We start from the raw sequence: 23,047 nt of genomic DNA, 5'->3' as shown, positions 1-23,047 counted from the left end.
AATGTAAAAACTATGAACAAGCATAAAGAACTTGTCAAAATAAATGACACTGATAACAGTATACATAACAAATCCCTTATAAAGTCATCTGCTACCTCAAAAAGTTTAATGAGGCAGTTTATTGAGATGGCAAATATAATAACCTTTGATATATTATTGTTTGATTTTTGACAGGCAATTCAGTAAGTGGTTAAAAATACGTAGCATCATGTAATGAAACTATCATGTCCATCTGTATTTTGATGCAGATTCAATAAATATGTACAGACAAAACAGCTATACAATTGATGTTAAATTGTGGCAATTTCTACTTTTAAACAGCATTACTCAAGGAAGTGTAAACTGAAACAAAAACTATCATTTTATTGAGATATATTTTGAATAAATTCTTACCATTTGTGTATTGTTTTAATCAATTGCATGTCAGTAAACTAAAAGAATGATTCCATTCGTATTAAACCTTTGTGTATTTATGTTCAAAAGAAAAAATATTCACCATTGTAGGTAAAAATGTTGATCAATATAACTGTTAGATTATCCAATAGAATTTAAACTTATGTATATATTATACATGTTTGCATAAAGTGTATAATGTTTAGATAAAATTTCTTTGGCAGAGAGGGATGGCTCAAAATGATATTCACATGACTTGTATGTGTAAGTCCTGGGAAATATCCGTAGAGGTACCTGGTTCCCTGAACAATGCTGGACATGAGCCTTGAGCACAGAGCTGAAGTAGCACCCCAGCACTGCCAGGTGTGGTCCCAATCCCCCACCCCATCTTTTTAGAGGAAACCATCTTTTTAATTCCAAAAAAAACCATTAAAAAACATACAAAATCGCCTTTTGGCCCTGCTGCGGAGCGAGCATGATGGAAGAGCCCAAAAGAACGCCCTTGGACTCCAAGCAGCCCACTAAACTAATTCCGGCACGGGATCGGAGACCCCACGGCGGGCTGAGACAGTGGAAACCGGGCATCCCCCAATTCTTTTAACCTCTCTCTCTCAACCCCTTCCTCCCGAGCACAGCACAGGGTCCACGGCTTTCTGAGCGCAAAATGGAGACGCCGAGCCAGCTGAAACAGGACGCGCGCACGCGGGAGACCCCAGGGGGGCGGGGGCAGTGTCCCCCGCCCACCACAGATAGATACTTAAACCCACCTCCCCCACGTGTGCGTTCCTTTTGGCCCTGCTGCAGAGCGAGCATGATGGAAGAGCCCAAAAGAACGCCCTTGGACTCCAAGCAGCCCACTGAACTAATTCCGGCACGGGATCGGAGACCCCACAGTGGGCTGAGACAGTGGAAACCGGGCATCCCCCAATTCTTTTAACCTCTCTCTCTCAACCCCTTCCTCCCGAGCACAGCGCAGGGTCCACGGCTTTCTGAGTGCAAAATGGAGACGTCGAGCCTCTCTCTAGGTTTCTCCATCTTATGAGCACCATAAAAGGGTAAAAGTTTGTCGTGATGTTATTTCTGGTTGTACTTTCCCTGGACTTTATACAGAAACCCAAAACCACGCGGCCGCAGCCTCGGCCATGCCACCTAATGTCATCTTAGCATCAGCAATATGTAATGGTTCCTTTTTAATGGGTCGGACTTTTGTGGGAGATCCTATCAAGAATAGTAAGTCTGTTGCTGAAATATTGAAGGCAATCAAAGTGGTAGCCATCTCTCTAGACTGAACTAAGCTATATCCCCACGCCGGCTGAGAAGAAATATCCTTCTTTCTCGGGAAGAAACGCGGCATGGTGTCAAACATAGTGTGATGTCCATTAAGCAAACAGACCTGGTGGCGTGGGAATGGGATATAAGGGGAAAAATTATGTACATGGAACAGCGGGACGCTGGTGGAATCTCGAGCCGGAGCCGATACAAGCGCAAGACCTTTGGTTCCAGAAACTGCTTGCAGACCTCTACTAGACTATCAACTAAGCCAGAGCCCCACGCCGGCTGATGACGGGAAATAACCATCCTCTTCGGTTTTTTTCCCTTTGTCAGACAGCATGGCGATTACTAAACAGGCGTGAACTCGGTGGCCCGGGGCAAGGGGGAAAAAGAAAAGTTACATAACAAACAACGGGACTTAATATCTCTATATTCTTAGCAATGTAGAACTATCAAATGCTTCCTTGGCAATAGGACTGTCTTTTTCTTTTTGAAGGGAAACCCCAGCAACGGTAGTCAGTTGTATATTGAAACATGGAATGTAATCGAGATAAAGCGTAAACGAAGTGAAACTTATCACTTACAAGGGTGGGGACTGGGGAGATGGGAGGGGGCGGCAGGTATACTGGGGGGGTTGATGATGGAAGATGGGCACTGGTGAAGGGAAGGGTGTTTGAGTATTGTATAACTGACATAATCCTGAGAACTATGTAACCCTCCACATGGTGATTCAATAAAATTAAAAAAAAAACATACAAAATCTTTCTTCAAGAAGTATATTTATTCAAATATTATTTTTCATTAATGACAGAAGATATCAAATCACTATGGTATTTTGATTATACTGAATAAATTTGAGGGTGATACTACAAGTTTGTTTTATGAAGGCAATATTTAAAATATGCCAAAAATAATATTCTTTAAAATTGTATAATTTAACGATAAAAAATGTTGTTGACAACTTAAAACTTAATTGATGTCTAGTTTGAATTTTTAATTTTAGAATAAACAGTAGAAAAAAAATCACCTAAGACATGCTGCCTGAAGGGAGTAAATTTTACATCTTCGGCAGGCATTATTTGATGGACTGAGACAGAACTTGGAATTAAATTCCAATTAAAACACAGGCTTGCTTATTCTATAAATACCGCAACAAAAGTCATTCTTGTTCTTGTTTGGCATTTGCTCTTTATTGCCTAACTGGAATCCAAATATACAAAAATAAGTAATAATGGGAAAAGATTATACAATCTTGAATGACTCATTCAAAGATCTTTAAAAAAATGGCCAAAGGCAACAGAATATGGGAACTGGTGTAGAACTGAGTCTACTATTATGGGGTAGGAGACAGCCACACAAGAGTGTAGAGCTGGTGGAAGGAGAGAAACATTCTGGGTGTGGTATTGGAACAATGAGTGCAAGAAATTCCATCATTAGCAGTATTGTAAATCACAGTTCTTAAAATATGTGTGTATGTATATATATACATATATATGTGTGTTTGTGTGTATATATATATGTGTGTGTGTGTACTTTCTAAATTTTCTCTTTAGAGTTTTTTTAAATAAAAAAGTCATTTGGTAAATTCCTATCTGGTGAGTAAATGGGAACTGCAACAGAGTAGAAGAAAGAAAGAAAGAAAGAAAGAAAGAAAGAAAGAAAGAAAGAAAGAAAGAAAGAAAGAAAGAAAGAAAGAAAGAAAGAAAGAAAGAAAGAAAGAAAGAAAGAAAGAAAGAAAGAAAGAAATATGGAATAAGTAAGGATGTTCAAATAGCACAAAGCATCACATTGGTCTTTTTGGTCTCAAAAGAAATGTCACTGCATACATATTATTAGGGGATTTCAAAAGAAACATTAAAATTGATAAAAAATTATCTTTGATTCTTATCTGCTTTGTCTTTACAACTTCTAGAAAATAGCTCAGAATTCATCTATTTTCTACTCTCTATAGTGTCCTGAAAATTCGCTTAAGATTAGCAACTGCTACTTGCTATCATGTTAAAGTAATGTATCCCTCTCTAAAAAACTTCGCTAATTTTTTTCCATTTCCTTACAAGACCACCTCTTCTTAAAGAGTCCTTAAGGTGAGAAATAATCTGGTAAGCAAGGCAGCCCTTAGGAAATTCCAGTTTCTCCCTCTCTCCCAGTATTCTGGATAATAACACATGCCAGAGACTCCATTATTTGCATCTGGGTCAAAAAAAACACACTTGACAAATTTATAATTATATAAAAATCATGTATAAACACAAGTTGATGCAAATTCTTGAATACTACCTTTAGTAAATTCTGGATAAAATTTTGCATAAAAAATGCTTCAAACTACACATTAAAGAAGAAACTCAGTAAGAAGAACCATTTTTAATGCATCTATTCATGCCAACTTCCATGTCATTTTAATAGTGCATATTAGAAACCTCAAAATATTTTTGGGGGGCTTGGTTATGGAGCCACACCTGGCAAAATGCTCAGGATTTACTCCTGGCTCTACACAAGGAATCATTCTTAGCGGTGGTCAGGGAACCAAATAGGGTACTTGGGATCAAACCTGGGTCACCATAAGCAAGGTAGAAGCTTTATCACTGTTCTATCTCTCCAGACCTTCAAAATATTCAAAACTCATCTCTGTCCTTTATAATTTCTTCTGTACAACTGCAAAAGAGATAATGGAGTTGTTCTTCCAAATTATTAATAAGGATATTAAATAGGGTATCACTGTATCACTGTCATCCCATTGCTTATCAATTTGTTCGAGCAGGCACCAGTAATGTCTCCACTGTGACACTTGGTACTGTTTTTGGCGTATCGAATACACCACAGGTAGCTTGCCAGTCTCTGCCGTGCAGCCGAGTTACTCTTGGTAGCTTGCTGGGTTCTCTGAGAGGGACAGGAGAATCAAACCCGGGTCGGCCATGTATCAGGCAAATGCCCTACCCACTGTGCTATCACTCCAGCCCATTAAATAGAGTATTCTGTAAAATTATTGCCATGGGTGCATACAATATAAAACCTTTATGTGAGGAGAAATCTGTTTAAATCATTCATTGCTAGTGCACCAGAACTTAGTACAGTGCCTGCTACATAGTAGTTTCTAAATTGTAGAATAACTTAAAAAGTGAAGGAATGGATGGATGGACACATGTTATGTTTGAAGTTTAACAGCTACTGGATATTGCCACAATTATTACTCATACATGATCTGCTAATTAGTAAATTATCCTTCAAAATGTATACCAATTGGGAACACAGTATTTTATTTATTTATTTATTTATTTATTTATTTATTTATTAGAATACCATGCAAACTATGAAGATTAGTCATATCCACTACAAGCTAAATCAGTAATTCTGTACAAATGCTTTCAGTCCGTATGCTTGATCCCTCATTATTAAGACAGATACTGTCGTGCTCCCATTTCTTTGTGGACAGATGATGTGCATAAAACACTTGGCCTGGTTCATAGTTCATAAAAAGTGTGTAAAAGTGAGATATCATTTTTCCTTCCCTATTTTTTCATGTTTGAGATTAATGCAGAAACACATAGGCAAAAACAGTATCAAGGTTGCCATTTTAATTTTTGCAAGCACTTCTCTAATCATCTCTCTACTAGCTACTATGTCATTTCATCTATGTCAGGCAGTTTGTTTTCTATATGGAACCAGAAAGTAAAAATGATGGTGCATATTAGAATTTAAAGTGGTAAATAACCAGACCAGTCACAGCATAGTACAAGAAGGATTTTAGGTTTCTTTGGTGAAACAAAAGCAGATATAAAAAGTTACAAAGATTTTGATTTCATTCACAAAAAAAGACAGTCATTCACATTTTACACTATACACGTTATAATATAAATACAGGAATGTATTATGTGCATTGTAATGAAAGAAGGAAAAAAAAGTAAAACCTAAATATTCAACACCCTGTTGCTCTGTGCTCAAGGACACCTAATGGTGGATTGCATTAATGCAGCACAACCAAGGGAACTTGCTTAAAGACAGTATATGTGATTGTTGCTACAGTTGCTCCTTCCTAGCCAAAGGAGTTTTCATGAAGAAAAAAAAAATTGCTGTTGGGTGTGCTTTTTGCTGTTTGCATTTTATTTGTTGTCTACTTTACTTAATGTCATTCTGACTGAAATTGGTCAAAAACTCCTAAGTGTCTTCTTTCCATTACAGATTTTCTTCTAAGCATTCAAATTAAGTGGATAATGATTCAAGGTTATCATCAGCAGTCACTTTATTCAAATACATGGGAGAAAACAGAGTGGGAAAAGATAAAGAGAAATTTTAATACATACACTCCATCTAACAAGGAAGAAATGTCCACACTATTTCTAAATATATGCCCCTTGCTTAGAATGGGCAAACACGATTTGCTGAAAGCTATACACTTTTCCACTCTTGTAACAAATACTTGATGCAGTTTATCCATCACATTATTCAATCGGGGACAAAATACCTAGGTTATAGTTCCAACTTTGTGAGGGAAGTACAAAAACATTGAAAAAAAACTACCATACTATGTCACTTTTCAGGTTGGGGTTGGGGCACCGAGGTGGGGGAGGCAAAAATAACATCCAATAAATTAAATCAGTATGGCTTACTTCATTTATTTATGTATGCTTCAAAGCTGCAGCATTCATACATGAACATTCAAAACTTTATAAAAGATTAAAATGGTTATATATACAAAATTTCTTTCTTTGTTGTTGTTGTTTTAACAATCCCCCACCCTCCAGAGCCCTAGGTCTATATCCATCTGAAACATGTAGATCTGTAACTTTGTGAGTTAGTGTTAGGAAAACCATTAAAAAGTAGACCTGGTTGAGTTAATAATTAGCACTTTGACCCCTAAAAAAAATGTTCCTGGTGATAGAAAAGTCCTCCATTCAGGCCTTTCTTGTAAGTGAAGAGAAAGGGTTGCGGCAAAGAAGACTTCCACGTTGCAGTTCCTAATTCCATCAGGATTCGTTAGCAAGGCTTCAGCAATACACAGAAGCAACCTGCACCAATGGTGAGGATGGCACAGTGACTGCTGGGATTCTGCATTTGTTAGTTGTCCAAGAAAAGCTGTCCTCTGTCTTGCTGATGGTCAACGAGCAAATGAAACCATTTCCAGCCTAAACACACTACAAAAAGCAGCCGAACCAATGATTAAAGACCGCAAAGGGTCCCATAATCATCATTAAATATGCCTGAACTCAAGGTGACTTCTTATTTTATATACAGGATTAAAATCAACATTAAATCATCTTATTTACATTGCCATTGATGCTGAAATTGAGCTTTTTAAATAGTACAGTAGGCTGGTATACATTATAAAGTGGTTTGCATTGGAGGCAAATTAAAAAAATACTTAAAAAAAAGGCTGGAAATGGTTCCTTTCTGCCCTCATTTTCTCTCATTTGTTTGCCTTCTTTTTTGAATGTCAACACTTTCAGTTAAACTATTTGGGGAGCACAGCAACCCAAAATGGCTGGACAGTGGTCCAAAATCCAAACCAACTGATAATACTTCTCGAGGTGATAGGAAAGGCACAAGAAGTTAGGACTTTGGCTGAAATGATGAAACACATGTTCGCCATTTTAGGGCTCAGCGCCTGGACTCCTGCCACCTCCGACTCCAACGGTGATCATGTTTTGATGTATTTATAGAATTGTCATTTGCTGATGAGGAGTTTTTAAAGTATTTCTTAGAATAAGTCCTTTGGTATGCAGATGCTACATGGAAGGAAAGAAAGAAAGAAAGAAAACACAACAATATTACTTGCTCCATACCCTAAACTGCTGAAGTTGTAAATGAGGGTGTCTAGTAGTCGTTAGAGCACGGTTGTCCATTCTTTCTAAAGTACCACTTACGGTTCATGCAGGTAATTTTAGGCATAGCCCATCTTCCATTTCCTAGACAACGAATAGTTGGAAGGTGGCGTTGAATGAAACCATCTTTGCAGTGATATCTAATCAGGGAGTTGATTTCATAACGAGGTTTCATCTTTCCAAAGGTCTTGGCATTTTCTACAACAGGGGGCTGGCCGCAAGCAACTAAAGAAAAGCAAATTTAGTTATTTCCAAATAATTTAAATATTTTCAATAGTAGCAATACCTTTCTCTTTCTATGATACCCAATAAAGTACCTCTAGAAAAGCAATAATTTAGAGTTAGAAATTAAAGACAAAATTAAGAGAAGAACCAAATATTTAGGTGCTAGGTCTAGTTTAAATTCTAGATTATTCGATTTAAACTGTGTTTCATTAAAGAAATAGGGTTAAATGGTCAGGGATTTATTTATCCATCTAACAAGTCCACTTTTCTGCAAAAATCCAATTTATAAGGCAATTAAAAAGCAACTATTTCATGCCAATGTGTGACTTGTTGGTGTTGTGTTTCTTTAGCATCGTCCCAGAGTATCTACTTACCCCTCATTTTTACTTTTAGCAGTAATTGATTTGTAACTAATTTATTATTACTATTGTAACCTCACAGGAAAAGTTATAATAATTATTGACAATTATTATGCATACAGTTTGTAATATCACATAACCACAAGTCATAGTTATATAATTTATATATACTATAGTTATGGATAAATATGTTGTCTATAACTGAAGTATATATAAATTATGTATAAATATATTCAACTCTACTGTTATTATAAATATATACTAAAAATTAACTTTCATTAAATGCTGCATTTTGTTAAAAGATATATGAACACAATATAATCTTTATATAATTTCTGTGTCATTTCCTATCTATAGTTTAAGAATGCTAATATCACAGTGCTCAAATCTTGAATATGAGAACAAAATTAAAAGTTTAGAGCAAAGGTATCTGGATGCCCACATCCAAACATAAAAAAGCTCACAAATATATAACATATTTAGAAGGCTGTTTATTTTTTGCAATGACAGATTTGTTTTACTATCAAGTACCTCTAATTTGCTTCTGTTAACAAAAATGTTTGGAATATATTTATTCCAAGGCAAAGTTGGTTTTAGTGAAAAACAATCCAAGCATATCTTTCAACCACAAAATAAATTATCACTGAGATAGACATAAACTAAAAATAGATTATAGAGTTATACTATTTATAGCTAAAAAAATAGAAATTTGCATCTATTTATCAATCTATTATTTGGAAGTTCTTATGAATCAAGCTAAGATTTCTATAATAATACCACAGTCAAAGGATAAATTATACCATGTATATGATTCACAAACAACTACACCTGGATGCCTGGATACACTTTTATTGCAATATGAAAAGACTATACCAAGATACAAATAAAAGTGAGTATTAGATGAATTATAACAATGAAAATTTGGTTAAAATTTGATCATGTATTAAATGTGATTATGTGCTATTCTGACAAATTATAAATTTTCTTTATAGTTGTGAGGGGAAATAGACATATTTATTCTAAAACTATATATAAATAATTTATGAATAATTCAGCGTGTATATTGGTGAAGGTAGACAAACGGACCAGGAACAGATTCACACATAAACGCTTAATATTTCACAAAAGCAACATAGAAGAGCAAAGGGGACAAAGTAACTTTTTCACTTGAACAACTGGGTATTCAAATTTTAAAAACTTTACTTGGTTCCTTACCTCTGACAATACATGGAAAACCAATTAGGATGGCATAAAGGTGTATATGTATATATATGCATATATATGCATATATGCATATATATGCATATATATGCATACAGAGAGAGAGCAAAACTAAAACATTTTAAAAAACATAGAATATCTTGATGACTTTACAGTAGATTATTAAGATTAAAAAATGGTTTTAGCCATGAAGGAAAAATGAACAAAATGAATATTTTGCTTACTAAAAGAGTCATAGGTTCATAATAAAAATAGTACAACCTGAGGGAATATATTTAGAACATAATCTAAGCGTCAAGGATTAGTCATCAGTATATAAAATGAACTTCTACAAATAAAGAAGAAACACATTTTAAAAAAACAAGCAAAATACAGGAACAGAAATTTTACAAGAGTTATAAATAACATGTAAGTATATGAAAAGATAATGGGGTAAAAAGGATTCAGTGTAATGAAATGACAAGAGATAGTATTTCATACCCACCAGATTTGCAAAAATTTCAAAGTCCGATAATACCCAATGTTGGAGAAGATGTAGCATACAGGATCTCTCACACATTGCTGGTGGGAGTACAAACTGGTACAACCATTTGGAAAATAATTTGGCATTTTCTAGCAATTTTGAAGATAGTATAGACTATGACTCAGCAACTTCACTCCTGGAAAAATACCCTATGAAAACTCAGAAAAGTCTACCAGGAACATATTCCAAAAGATATATAGAAACATTGCTTATAAAAACAAAAACACTGACTACAGCCCAATTGCCCACAATTAAGAACTAGTGAACAATGTGTTGTATAGTCATACAATGAAATGCTATACAGCAGCAAAAATCATGACATACAGCAACATGCATCAACATGGATACACCTCACGAACACAATACTGGACAAAAAGAGCAAGGCACAAAATTCACATAGACTAAAGTTGAAAAATATACAACAGCTTTATCAATGCAAGCTTACACAGTAATAATAAAGAAGAATCTAAAGGAATTGAGTCATTATTTCTGGAAGGAACCAGGGAATAAATAATTCAGATTAATTATAGTTTATGATGTACTAATGCATGGAGATAGTATATATTAAGTTGTTTTTTAAAAAGTGTTTTGGTATATACCATCATTTTTATTTACAAATATTCCATAAAAATAAAGCACATAGGTTTCTGTATCTAAAGATATCAGAAACAAAAAAAGTGAGCATCTTTAAAAATATATCTACCTATGGTCATTTAAAAATGTTTACTGCTCCCCAGTGTACTGATTAACAAAGAGTTAGGTCTACATAAATAAATTCCAGACAATAAAGAGATGAAACAAAAGACCTATTTGTTTCTTTTTTTTGTTTTGTTTTTCCCCTTTAATGAAATAATGCCAACAATTTAAACTCCCTCCCCCTCAAAGGAAATGTTAAAGTATGATAACTGTTTTGTGAATCCCTTTTAGCCATAGAGCAGTAAGGTCTCCACCAGGGGCAGTTTCTCTCCATTCCTTACCTCCCCAGGGGGCATTTAACAATGTCTAGAGATTGTTATGGTTATCACAAAGCAGATGAGGCAGATGAAGCCTGGAGAATGAGATGTGTTGAATTGGTCCATAGAGGGCGGAGGCATTGCTAACCATTATAAACACATAAGCTGGGCCCCCTCAAAAAAGTATGAACTATTGTCATTTTATTGTGAAGACCCTTCTTTAGGAAACGTAACATGAGAAATAAATGAGTGTTTGGATATAAAATGAAAAAAACATGACTCCCAGGGCTACTTAGAGAGCTAAGGCGACAAACATGACTTTTCGATAAAGACAAACAGTTCATTAAAGACATATTACACTAGAAACAGGAATTCTAGTGGATTTTTTGAAAATCCAGTCACAGAATTGTTGAAGTAATGCACATAGTTAGGAAAGCTACTCATAGGAAGGGTATTTATAATAAATTCTACTCTAGATAAAATAATTTCAATGTAAAATTGTCACATTTAAAAGCAGAGTTTCATCTGAGCTTTGTGTATTTTAAATATTCTATTATTTTTTTTTCTTTTTGGGTCACACCTGGCGATGCACAGGGGTTACTCCTGGCTCTTCACTCAGGAATTACCTCTGGTTGTGCTCAGGGGACCATATGGGATATTGGGAATTGAACCGAGGTCGGCTGCGTGCAAGACAAATGCCCTACCGACTGTGCTATTGCTCCAGCCCCAAATATTTTATTATTTTAATAGAAATTGTCATTATTGTTTAATTTTTAATTTTTTTTTATTTTTAATTTTTCTAAACTACTTATAGTTTGTGCTTTATATTACTGTTACATTCAAAGACATATCTTTGGTATAAAGATGTGAATAGACACCAAATTAATTTTACAATTTGTCTGTGTACTTTGTACCATTGCTTGAGGCAAAGTAGAGATCTAGAGCTGGGATGTTCATGCTTTCACATCACTATCAATTGCAAACACTTTTTTTTATTTTTTTGCTTTTTGGGTTACACCTGGCGATGCACAGAGGTTACTCCTGACTCTGCACTGAGGAATTACTCCTGGCGGTGCTGGGAATCAAAGCCGGGTCGGCCGCATATAAGGCAACGTCCTACCCACTGTACTATCGCTCCAGCCCCACAAACACATTTTTAAATGTTCAAGGAGTCCTTATTTGTGAAAGATGTCAAAACATGTGCCTTGAAAATTCAACACATAGATACATATTTTTTAAAAATTTGTCGTCTTAATTTTATCTGTTTAGTGTTAACTAAGCTAACCTCTTTATGGACTTTATATCCCATAATGGAATTTATGGAACAATAAACATTTTTATTTGATATCTTGAAGTCATTCATGACAGTCATGGGAATGAGTTTTTGATTCCAATTAGTTCAGAAGCATATAGTAAACTTTTAAGGACAAAAAGTGAAAATGCCCCTGGAGATCTGGCTGTTAAAAACAAGGGAAAACGTGAACATCGACGGTGACCTGAAGCACAGCTCCCAGGAGAGAGAGCAGTGGTTTTCAAGTCTAAACACTTCAAATCGTGGATAAGTGTAAACATGAGTCAAAGGGTAATTTTCTTAAATTTTTTATTGAAACTAGATTATTTTTATAATATAGGTCAAATTTTAAATATTGACTAGTGATTTAACACTCTACTATCAAAATAGATATGGCGCTTGGCATGGCAACTGTTTTTTCCTTAAAGTTCTACTAGGGAGTTTCACTACAAAATGTTACTCTTAGCGCAAGTACCTGAAATCTAAGGTGAATTACTGAAAACATTTTTTTCTCTTGTGTTTGAACACTGAAATACTTCATAGCAAAATGAGGGTAAGAAGTTTGTGATTTAACGAATGAAGCTTAATCTTTCTGAACTTACTTCACAGTTTACATGCAAGTTAACTACATTACCTGTTCCTTTCTTGCAGGTATAGGTGAGATGGTAATTGCAGGGGACGTCATTCCACTGGCCATTCTCATGCCAAATGATTACAACACAGTCTTCTCCAGCAGAAAAGAAGCTATCTGGCTGATTGGGTCTCCAGTTCTCATATTGCTATAAAAATGGAGGGAAAAGACACTTATTTACTTGATAGCCAGCGAATAACACAATGTATAAGGTAATGGCATTCGAAATAGAATAGCTTCAACAGTTTCTGTTGATGAACTAATCTGAAATGCTTTTGGTGGTAAAATGATTTTACATCTTGATGTTGAGATCCAAAGAGAAAACAAGAAATTTATTCATGTTTATTCTACTACTCAGAGCCTGGCAAGCTCCCCGTGGCATATTCTATATGCCAAATACTGTAACAATAACAGGTCTCATTCCCTTGACTCTTAAAGAGCCTCCAATCATTGGGAAAGACAAGTAAGGCGAGGCTGCTGAAAATCTCATGACTGGGACTAATGACAACATTACTGGTGCCTGCTTGAGCAAATCAATGAACAACCAAATGACAGTGATACAGTAATACAGTGATGCTACTAGTTAAAAGTTGCAAGATTCACTCCTTAATTTCAAATACAGAAATTTTATAAATGAGAAAAATATGAAATAGTCTTATACTCTGAGAAGACAAATACATATATCTCAAAATCTGTTTGGGGCCAGAGAGACAATACAGCAGGTAAGGTGCTTGCTACCCTGCATTCGATCCCTGACAGTATATATGGTTTCCCAAACTCTACCAGAAATGATTCCTGAGCACAAAGCCAGAAGTAATACCTCAATATCACAGGGTGTGGTCCCAAACCAAAAAAAAAAAAAATCTCTTTAATTTGCCTTTTAATCTTTGGCAGTGAGCTCTATCTAAGGGATTGTATTCCACATAGCTAACATTTCTGAATATAGTAATATAATAAATCTTGTTAATAAAATTTTACCACCACTAATAGAAGTGGAAATGGGAAAACAAAATACATAATCTTATCATTCCATTATGATTTCCCGTTATCTTTTATTGATGCAAACATAATTTAATTTAGTCAGAGTATCGGCCCACACGGCAGAACCTGGCAAGCTACCCATGGCATATTTGATATGCCAAAAACAGTAACAACAAGCCTCACAATGGAGACGTTACTGGTGCCCACTAGAGCAAATCGATGAATAACGGGACAACAATGCTACAGTGCTATAGTGCAATAAAATTTTTCTTTTTCATATTTATCAAAACAATCCATCTTTCTTTGTCTTATTTAAAGTATTTTTATCAAATTTATTTATTTTGTTAAAAAAGTGAAAATATATATATATATTTAATTAACCCCAAACACCTTCACTTTATATTCAACTTTTCTAAGTTTTAAATGTGATTCTTATATGCCCCATTGTTGAGTTTTGCTTTATCTATTCTGGAAATTGTTTTCTCTTAATAGGAACACTATAATCATTGACATAAATGAAACTTTTAAAATACACTTTGCTACAAATATGCATATATAATTTTGCTTTTCTTTTTATAATTTTGTTCAGACAATTTTAAAGGATTTTATTGAATTATTATTTTGTACTGATTATCTATTTGTATCTTTAGATGTTATCTATTGCTTCCAACTCTGAGAAATTATAATATAATCAGAAATATCTTTTGTCTTTAATCAGAAAAAAAAATTTAACACCTATTATGAATGAACTTCTCTCCCAGGTACTTGGTAAGTACAATAATTTGGGAAGAATATAAACAATTTTGACCTTAAAGAATGCACCCAGAGCTCTGGTCTCTGTTCAGTGTTTTGTTGGCTTAAAATTACCAACCAGGGGCCATATAGTACAGAGAAAGTGTAGTGCACATCAGTCCATGGTACGTCCTGTGGTCCCCTGACGACAGAGCTAGGAGTAAACCCTGAGCACAGCTGGGTATGAATCAAAAACTAAAATATAAGTAAATGAATAAATAAATAAAATTTCCAGCAAGAGGACTAATACAACAGGCATTAAGTTACTTCTGGCAAATCACAAATTAAACAAGAATCACACCACATGACCAATTGGAAGTATATAAAAAGATAGGAAAAACATTGGAAATAAAAAGCCTCAAAAGTTCCTGCTCTTGGACTTCATTATTCTATCAGAATTCTTTCCTAAAATATAATCTGAGTGAGAATCAATATTTTATTTAAAATATTAACAGTAAATGAAAAGCAACCTATGAAGAAAATGCATTAAATTATTATGGGAAAGATAGCTAAAATGGAATATTATATAATCATTAAACACTTTCCTTTAAGAGTATAGGAAATGAAAAATAGTAAAAGCAATATTAGGTTCAAACTGTAAATCAAAATGCTAAAATGATACAATGGTCCAAATTGTACACATATGCTCAGTGCAACTATACTTATCTGAATATCTGCCTGTGTATATAAAAGTCCAAAAGAAAAGGAAGTAAACTATTATGAAGCTTAGACTTAAGTAAAATGAGATCCAGAGAACATTTTTTCTATATATTCTTACATAGCTTATAAATTTCCTAGAGTGAGCATGAACTCTTCTTTGAATCAGTAAAATGAAAATTAAAAGATGATCTATACAACTATTTGAAAGGACTTACAGATTTCTTAGCCAAACATTTCTTAAAACTCTAACTTCCATAAATATCACTTGCCCAAATCACTTGACCACCCTGTGCTTTGCATCCTGATCTGAATAATAACTGTCCCATTTTGACTCTGACATAAGAGTCAGATTCCATGCCATAGAAGTGATTCTTGGGGTTTACAAGGCCCAGCCTCATACCTCTGGCAAAAGATTTCACTGCTTTTGGTGGAAATTACATTTGGCTTGCATCAGTGATTTAAAACGTGTGTTCTGTGTTGTTGCTTGGCAGAGCTGTGGCTTAATGGTGCAGGACCAAACTCTAGGTTTGTGGTTTTTACAAGAATGTCAAATACCCACAGGCATGTCACACTATTACCTCATATCTGATAGCTCCATTGTGAGGATTTATTTTGGCAAGGGTGCTTTGATTTTGCTCCATGTTATTGCCAAACTGACTTAGCAAAGGAAACCCCAGCTTTCTGAACAACTTTCTTTGTTTCCTCCTAAATTCTTTACAGTCTTACTTAACATCACTTGCTGGGAGAAAGAGTATAAAAATAAATCTTTGGCTTTGGATTTAGCAATATATATTTTCAGTGAAGTACACTGTTAAGAAGAAATCTTAGCTCAAGAAATGTCAGAATATAACAAAGTCTCTCACATAGTCAGAAATGCGGGATCACAGAATGAACAGAAAAAAAACCTCCTCCATTCTCTTTGGGATTCCAAGCAAACAGTCTGGGTAGTCTTATCCTAGATGAATCATTTTCTAGAGGTAGATGAAAAAATGAAGAATTTTTTTCAAAAGAAACATCATGGCTTTGGGCAAATTTATTTTAATGCCATTGGAAAAAACAAATGCTGTCCCTGCCTTTGAATGTTTGTCTGGACCTCAGAATCTAACTTTTCCCATCCCAGGCCCCCCACCCCACACACACCCCAACTGTTGTTGTTTCCTCCAGAGTCAAAGATTAGATCACTCTTTTGCCTGGAAGGAAAACCCTAAATTACTTTATGTTTTTATTTCTTCTGATAGCAAAGTGTGACATGAGACTCAATTATTTGATGTAGGAAAAAAAGCAAACCCAGATAGAACTTCTATTTTATTGAGCGTAATATTGTGGCTGATAAGAAACTGGTTCTATACAATAGATGATAATGTTATAATATGTTAGAATCAGATCAAATACCCATTGCTGTCTGTTTAAAAAAAAAAGGAGGTGGTGGGGGCAGAGAAATAGTACAATGAGAAGGGTTCTTTCCTCGAACACAGCCAACCTGGTTTTGATCTCTGGCACCACATATGGCTGCCTGAGCACCCCCAGGAGTAATCCCTGAACACAGCCGGGTGTGGCTCCCAAATAAAACAAAAACAAAGCAAATAAACAGACAAGCATATCAATGAAATTGGATTTAGTAACTTTTCAGCTATTGTTTTCTATCTCCTTTTTCCCCAATTGGATTCAAACCAGCCAGCAGCCAAAAACATAACATTATTTTTTAAAACTCTGTCCAAATGCCAGCAGTTAAGTACATGAAACTTGTCTCACAAGGCAAAGCACTCATTTTGAAGCAATTCTAATGTTGAAGGGAAAACTAAGAACAGACTAAAGTTGTTCATCAGAATCTAACAAACTAACGAATCTAACAAACTTTATAAATGCTCAGATGGTTTTGTTCCAAATAATCTATATTTGATTATAATCAAGTTCATGTCTGGGTAAGAGAGACAGTTCAGGGATTAAAGCATTTGTCCTGTACACGGCCCATCCCAGCTCAATCCTGGGCACCTCATGGTCCTTTAGAATTGATCTCCTGAGTACCACCAGGAGTGATCGTGGCACAGAGACATATAACAGCCCCTTGCCACCTCTGGGTGTGGCTCCAAATCAAAATAAAAAAGAATTACAAGCTATTTCTGCCCTCACATTAATATAAAAGGGAAGGATTATCATGCATGTCTTCTGGCATTCACCGGACTTCTGAATGAATGCAGTTTCCTCATAGAGAATTAGACAAAGAACACTTGGTATATACACATAAGAGAGTACTGTTCATCTCTTTCTGAAAAAAGGATGTTTTGTCATTTGCAGCAAAATGAAAGGTGCTCCAGGGTATTTATTAGATGAAGCAAAGAAAATCAGAGAGAAAATAACAGGTAAAGAACAAGCTTGCCCATGTGAGCAATGTAACAATATAAAACTGAAAATAGACAAGATAAAAATAAATTAGGTGGACATTGTGACAAAAGAACTAAGATTACCTGGACAGAAGAGAGTTAGGCACATAAGTAAAGGTAGAGGAAGGAAGAACTAGAAAGACTGGTAGTCTTTATAACTGGGGAAGAAATAAAAATGAAAAATAAGCAGAAAATGGCAGACCAGAGTTCAATCTTTGGCACCCCATATGGTGCCTCCTGGACACCAGGAGTGATAGCTGTGTGTAAAGACAGGAGAAAACCTTGAGAAACACCAGATGTGGTCCAAAGACCAAAATAAAATAAAATAAACAGAACGTGTCAAGAATTATCCTCTCCTATCTTGCCCTGTAAAAATTAGATTCAGGAAACAAGGTGGTGAGAGACAGAGACAGAGACAGAGAGCAGAGAGAGAGCAGAGAGAGAGAGAGAGAGAGAGAGAGAACACATGGATTAGTATGGAGGGAATAGAGTTTCTGGGAAAGCTATCAACAATACTAAATTTAGACAGGGCTTGGATCTTTTTAAGGTGAGTCTCTGATTTAAAAAGAGTCTAGGAGTTCCAAGTGTCACTCGGGAATACTATAGAATCTTCAATAGATTTAAAACCCACACCACCACAGTCATGATCAATGGCCCAAATACCTCAGCAAATAATTACACTTAGAAATAAGGCAAGAATTTCTCTCTGGTTTTAAAACTTAGTTTGCTTGAATTCTGCTTCAAGCTTTGCCTTCTGTTAAAGGAAATTACCAGCCAGTTATGGGGCAACCACCACATTCTGGCTGGTTCTTTACTTAATACAACAAAAGCAAGTTGACTTATGAGAAAACCTGTACAAACTGGATGGTAAAAATTAAATAGTAGAGTGAGGAGATTTCTTGGATCATAAACATTGTACCTGTGTGTTTACTGTCCCTACTTCTGTGAATTCCAACATATGCTTGAGGGAACATTGATGCCAAAGATTAGACCCAAGGCCTTAAACATGTGCTCTACCACTTAAATCATATTCCCAGTCCTAAATGATTTACTCTTACCCTCTAAATGACATTTAAAAATAGTGGTTTTTTCTCTTTTTTTTTTGTCTTTCAATTAGAATGACAATTCTGAAGTCAAAACTCTGAAATGACAGGTCATCCTACATCTTATACTGGAGAAAAAAATTAACAGACATCATTTGTTTTTAAAACCCCCTTATCAGCATCTTAAAATTAAGAAATTTCCAAAGAAACTAGTTTTATCAAAACTCCATTTACAGCTGACATTTCTCCATAATATCTGACCCATTCTAAAGCTATTCATTAAGATTTTATCATTTTAAGTTCATTGTATGACTGTCAACTTAAATATCAATGGACATTACTGCTACAATCTATTTATAATTGTTTTTCTTCTTTTCCTCTGTACTGAAAAAAAATTTTTTTTCACAGACATTAGACAAAAATAGAGCTCATCTTTTTGAAAATCATGAATTTAAAAAAATCTCTCTGTGTATTTGTTCGGTCGGTCTGTCTGTCAATCAGTCTGTCTGTCTGTCAGTCTCTCTCTCTCTCTCTCTCTCTCTCTCACACACACACACACACACACACACACACACACATACACACACAGGGCAGTTGGTGGGGAGAAGGTTAATCTAACACTTGTGGATAACCGTATTCACAGAACTGTGTAGTAGGAAAAGCCCCACAGTCTCAAAATATATAGACTAGAAAAGTACCAAAGTAGGTAAAACATTATTGGGATAGCAACAAAACCCTTGAGATGTGAGACTTGAGAGCTAAGTAAATATATCTTACACTCTTGACAAACCCTTAGGTATAGTTCAAATATGTCATCATCATCATCATCAGCAGCAGCAGCAGCAGCAGCAGCAGCATCCTGTTGATCATCAAATTTCTCAAGCAGTCTCTGTGACATCTCCATTTGTCCTAGCCCTGAGATTTTAGAAGACTCTCTTTACTCATCCTTCCCAATGAGGGAGGATCCCTCAGTGTCAGGGGAATGAGACCCAGCATTGTTACTGGTTTTGGCATATGAATATGCCATGGGGAGTTTGCGAGTCTCTCCCATGTGGGCAGGAAACTCTCCATAGCTTGCCAGGTTCTCCCAGAGGGAGAATTAGGCTATAAGATATTGCACGGCCACGCCGGGAGCTTGGTTTTAAGTCTCTGGATGTTGTCCATTGGTGGGATTACATGGCTCCAGGGGAAGTCCCTGGGTGTGACCGCCTAGCTACTGGAAAATGGGAAATCTGGGTGGAAAAGGCCCATCCCGATCCAAACAGGCTTGGAGGTCTCAGCCCCGGGTCCTACATTCAAATATGTACATTCAAATATGCACCCATACAAAAAGTATAAGTTAAACTACGATTCTCATATTTTATTTACTATTTATTTACTACTTTTATTTATTATTCTTACTCACTGTAATTTAGATAATCTTAAATGGCCAATTGAAGGTTCCTTTTTTTTTAAAAAAAAGTATCACATTTCTTTTCCAAGCACATTTAACAATTATGCCCACACATTCTATTTAAAAAAGCCATTCTTGGCATTTGTCTAATGAAGCCATGCTGTTACGTAAAAACACTGTAACAGTTGGGATAATCGACTAGAACTTCCAGCTATAACTGGGAATAGTTTTCTATAAATACTGCACTCACAACTCTTTACCCACTCCTCCCTTCCTACAAATAGTACTAATTTAATTGACTGTAAAACAGAAAACCAGAAGTGTCATCTAGGTTAACCTACCAAGGAAACACACAGGAAACCTTTCCAGCACTTTCTCTTCGTGCATATAACACAAAGTTATAGCAAAGATGGGTTCTAATTCAACACTTCAGTTGCTATAATTTTACTAAGCATGTGACTCCATGTTTGAGTTTCATTTGCATTAAAAATAATTTCATCTAAGATTTAACTTTCATGCTCACAATGTAACTTTTTTTCAACTAGAATTTTGAAGCTCAAAGCAGAGGAACTTAATTAACAATTTTATGAAGTCCTGAAAATGTGAAGTTCTGTGACGCAAACCATAATATAGCCACTAGGTGGTGATAGCTTTCCATCTCTGTATTATGAGTTCCCAAGAAAATCACTGTGTCTATATTGTACTGCAAAAAAATATGTTTCTAGGTGCAACTCAGCTAAACAGTATTTACCAAACTGATTATTTCCTATACTCTTAATGGTAATGGATATGCCAAAGACAGTAACAATAAGACTCACAATGAGAAATGTTACTGGTGCCCGTTCAAATTGATGAGCAACAGGATGACTGTGACAGTGACTCTTAATGGTTGAGTTTCCTAAGATGCTCCTGTAAGATAGTTTATTTTTCTCTATTTTATCTCCAAAGTTTTTAAATAATTTAGTTCTGTGGTAAACTTGCATAAGATATGGTCAAATTTAGGGTGTGCTGTGATAAATGAGGTGATCTAGCATAACCCCCCAAGAAAGATGCCAGACCGCCAAGACCATCCCTGCTAGCACAATCAGTTGTGCCCAGGATACTCAACTGTCCCCACTGTCACTCCAGTCTGCTGCCCAATTCCTAGAACTAGTCTAGCCACTCTGTTCCCAGGATAGGCTCCAATCATTTTTATACAATCTTCCACCCTCCTTATGACTGGCTCAGGACATCTGATAGACGATTTACTCCCTTCCCAGAACTGGCTCCACATCTCCTGCTCACCCAGGGCCAGAATTAAATAATCTGAAGAAAGTAGAATCTTTCCACCCTAGCAGCCCAAAGACAGACAACGAAAGTATGTCTAAGAGTGGGCTAAAAGGGATCTGTGTGTCTGTGTGCATGTGCATACATATGTCTGTCTGTCTGTCTGTCTGTCTCTGTCTCTCTCTCTCTCTCTCTCTGGAGACCTCCACCATGTCAATCTGACCACTTAACTCTCTTTATAAACTCACTTTGCTCTCATCTCAACTATAACACTCTCCACCCCACCACTGCAACCCAGTGGTTCTGGGTTGGAGTTCCTCTCCCTTCAGTAATGTGTAACCCCCCACCCCAAATATATAAATATTTACTTGTTTGCTTGGTTTTTTGTTCGAGGCCACACCCAGCAGTGTTCAGGGTTTATTCTTGGCTTGGCGTCCATGGATCACTCATGGCAGACTCACGGGACCAGGGATCAAACCCAGGGAAGCTGGCAGCAAGGCAAGTGCCCTGCCTGCTATACTATTTATCCAGCCCCTTGTCCATGTTTCAAGAGTACTTTGTAAGGTAAACTAATGTTACTTCGATAAAATAAATTGTTATAATCACTTATCACTGTCATCCCGTTGTTCACTGATTTGCTCGAGCGGGCGCCAGTAACATCTCCATTCTTCCCTGTCGCATGCTAGTGTAGCCTGATGGCGTATTAGGGGCTCTTTCAGAATCAGGGTAATGAGGACTGTCGTTATTACTGTTTTTGACATATGGAGTATTCCATGGGTAGCTTACCAGGCTCTGCCATGCGGGTGGGATATTCTCGGTAGCTTGCCAGGCTCTCCGAGAGGGAATTGTTACAATACCCACCTAAAACCTCAGAACAGAACAGTTCATAAACAAATAGCTATGTGCACACAAGAATGTCTATGGTAGAATTCAGAGTTTATTTTTTAAGAGAAAACTTAACTCGATACCTTTATATGAGTTTTCTGCATGTAAACTCCTTTTATCACTCGGGTCCAACAATGCTTTACCTGCTGCATTCCCAAGGCTCAAATAAAATCCAAGACAGCTGATGGCAAGAATAAGCAAACAACCACAAACCTTGATCAAACTCCTAATAGAAAATGCTCCAAGATTTCCTCGTTTGAAACACATGCTGATAAGAAATCACCTCTTCTCTAAATAAAAGAGCTCAGAATAGTCGTGCAGGGCCAACCCGGGCCTCTTTCCTAACACAGGTCAAGTGGTTATCTCAAAAGCTGCGCGGCTACATATTACAGAAATCAAAACATTTGCTCTCAAAATGCCTTTTCCCCCTGGCTGTCTGTAGCACATAATAGGCATTTATTGACAGTCTCCAGGGTGGGATGGGGGTACATTTGACTCTGTTTTAGTTTTTAACTGGTTAGGGGCAAAATAAGCTCCATGTGAGGTAGAGATAGACTCTCTTTTGAGCCCAGAACTTGCTTCAGGATCCTCTGGCCAGGGCCCTTATTTATTTATGTCTTAAGGAAGGGTATGGCTTTGCTGTTGTCTTTGAGCTGAACGGAGTAATTTGCTGATGGACAACTAAAAGGGGGAAAAAAGCAGCTTTGTTTGAAAGGAGAAAGAAACGTTTGTTTTGGTGTCCGGGCCCGAGGCTGGCAGCCTGGAGTCAGAGCCTCCAAACATGAGTATGCTGAAGGGAAGAAAAACTAACTTGGGGTCTCCTGATAGTTGTGAAAGTGGCAATATGCCCATTATTTTTCAAGCTGGCAAATCTCTGTGCAGGAGCTCTGATCTGCCAGCTCTGAAGCATAGCACTAATCTTGTTAATACTGTGAGCTCACTGGCCTACAAAGCTGTAATTA

General features: G+C 36.2%; 1 protein-coding gene across 1 annotated transcript in view; it reads right to left on the bottom strand.

Moving 5' to 3' along the window:
• Nucleotides 1–5,393: 5,393 nt before the first annotated feature.
• Nucleotides 5,394–23,047, bottom strand: part of VCAN (versican) — a 119,381-nt gene continuing 101,727 nt past the window's right edge. The window contains exons 13-15 of the mRNA XM_055123646.1: nt 12,688–12,832; nt 7,524–7,706; nt 5,394–7,385 (exon numbers count right to left, since the gene is read on the bottom strand). Of these exons, the coding sequence (XP_054979621.1) occupies nt 7,258–7,385; nt 7,524–7,706; nt 12,688–12,832 (456 nt within the window). The 3' untranslated portion in view covers nt 5,394–7,257. The remainder of the gene's footprint in view (nt 7,386–7,523; nt 7,707–12,687; nt 12,833–23,047) is intronic.

Source organism: Sorex araneus, chromosome 1 (assembly GCF_027595985.1).
Source record: "Sorex araneus isolate mSorAra2 chromosome 1, mSorAra2.pri, whole genome shotgun sequence".
In the NCBI taxonomy this organism is placed as follows: domain Eukaryota; kingdom Metazoa; phylum Chordata; class Mammalia; order Eulipotyphla; family Soricidae; genus Sorex; species Sorex araneus.
Note: the sequence above shows the minus strand (reverse complement) of the source record. Positions and strands in the feature narration are given on the sequence as shown.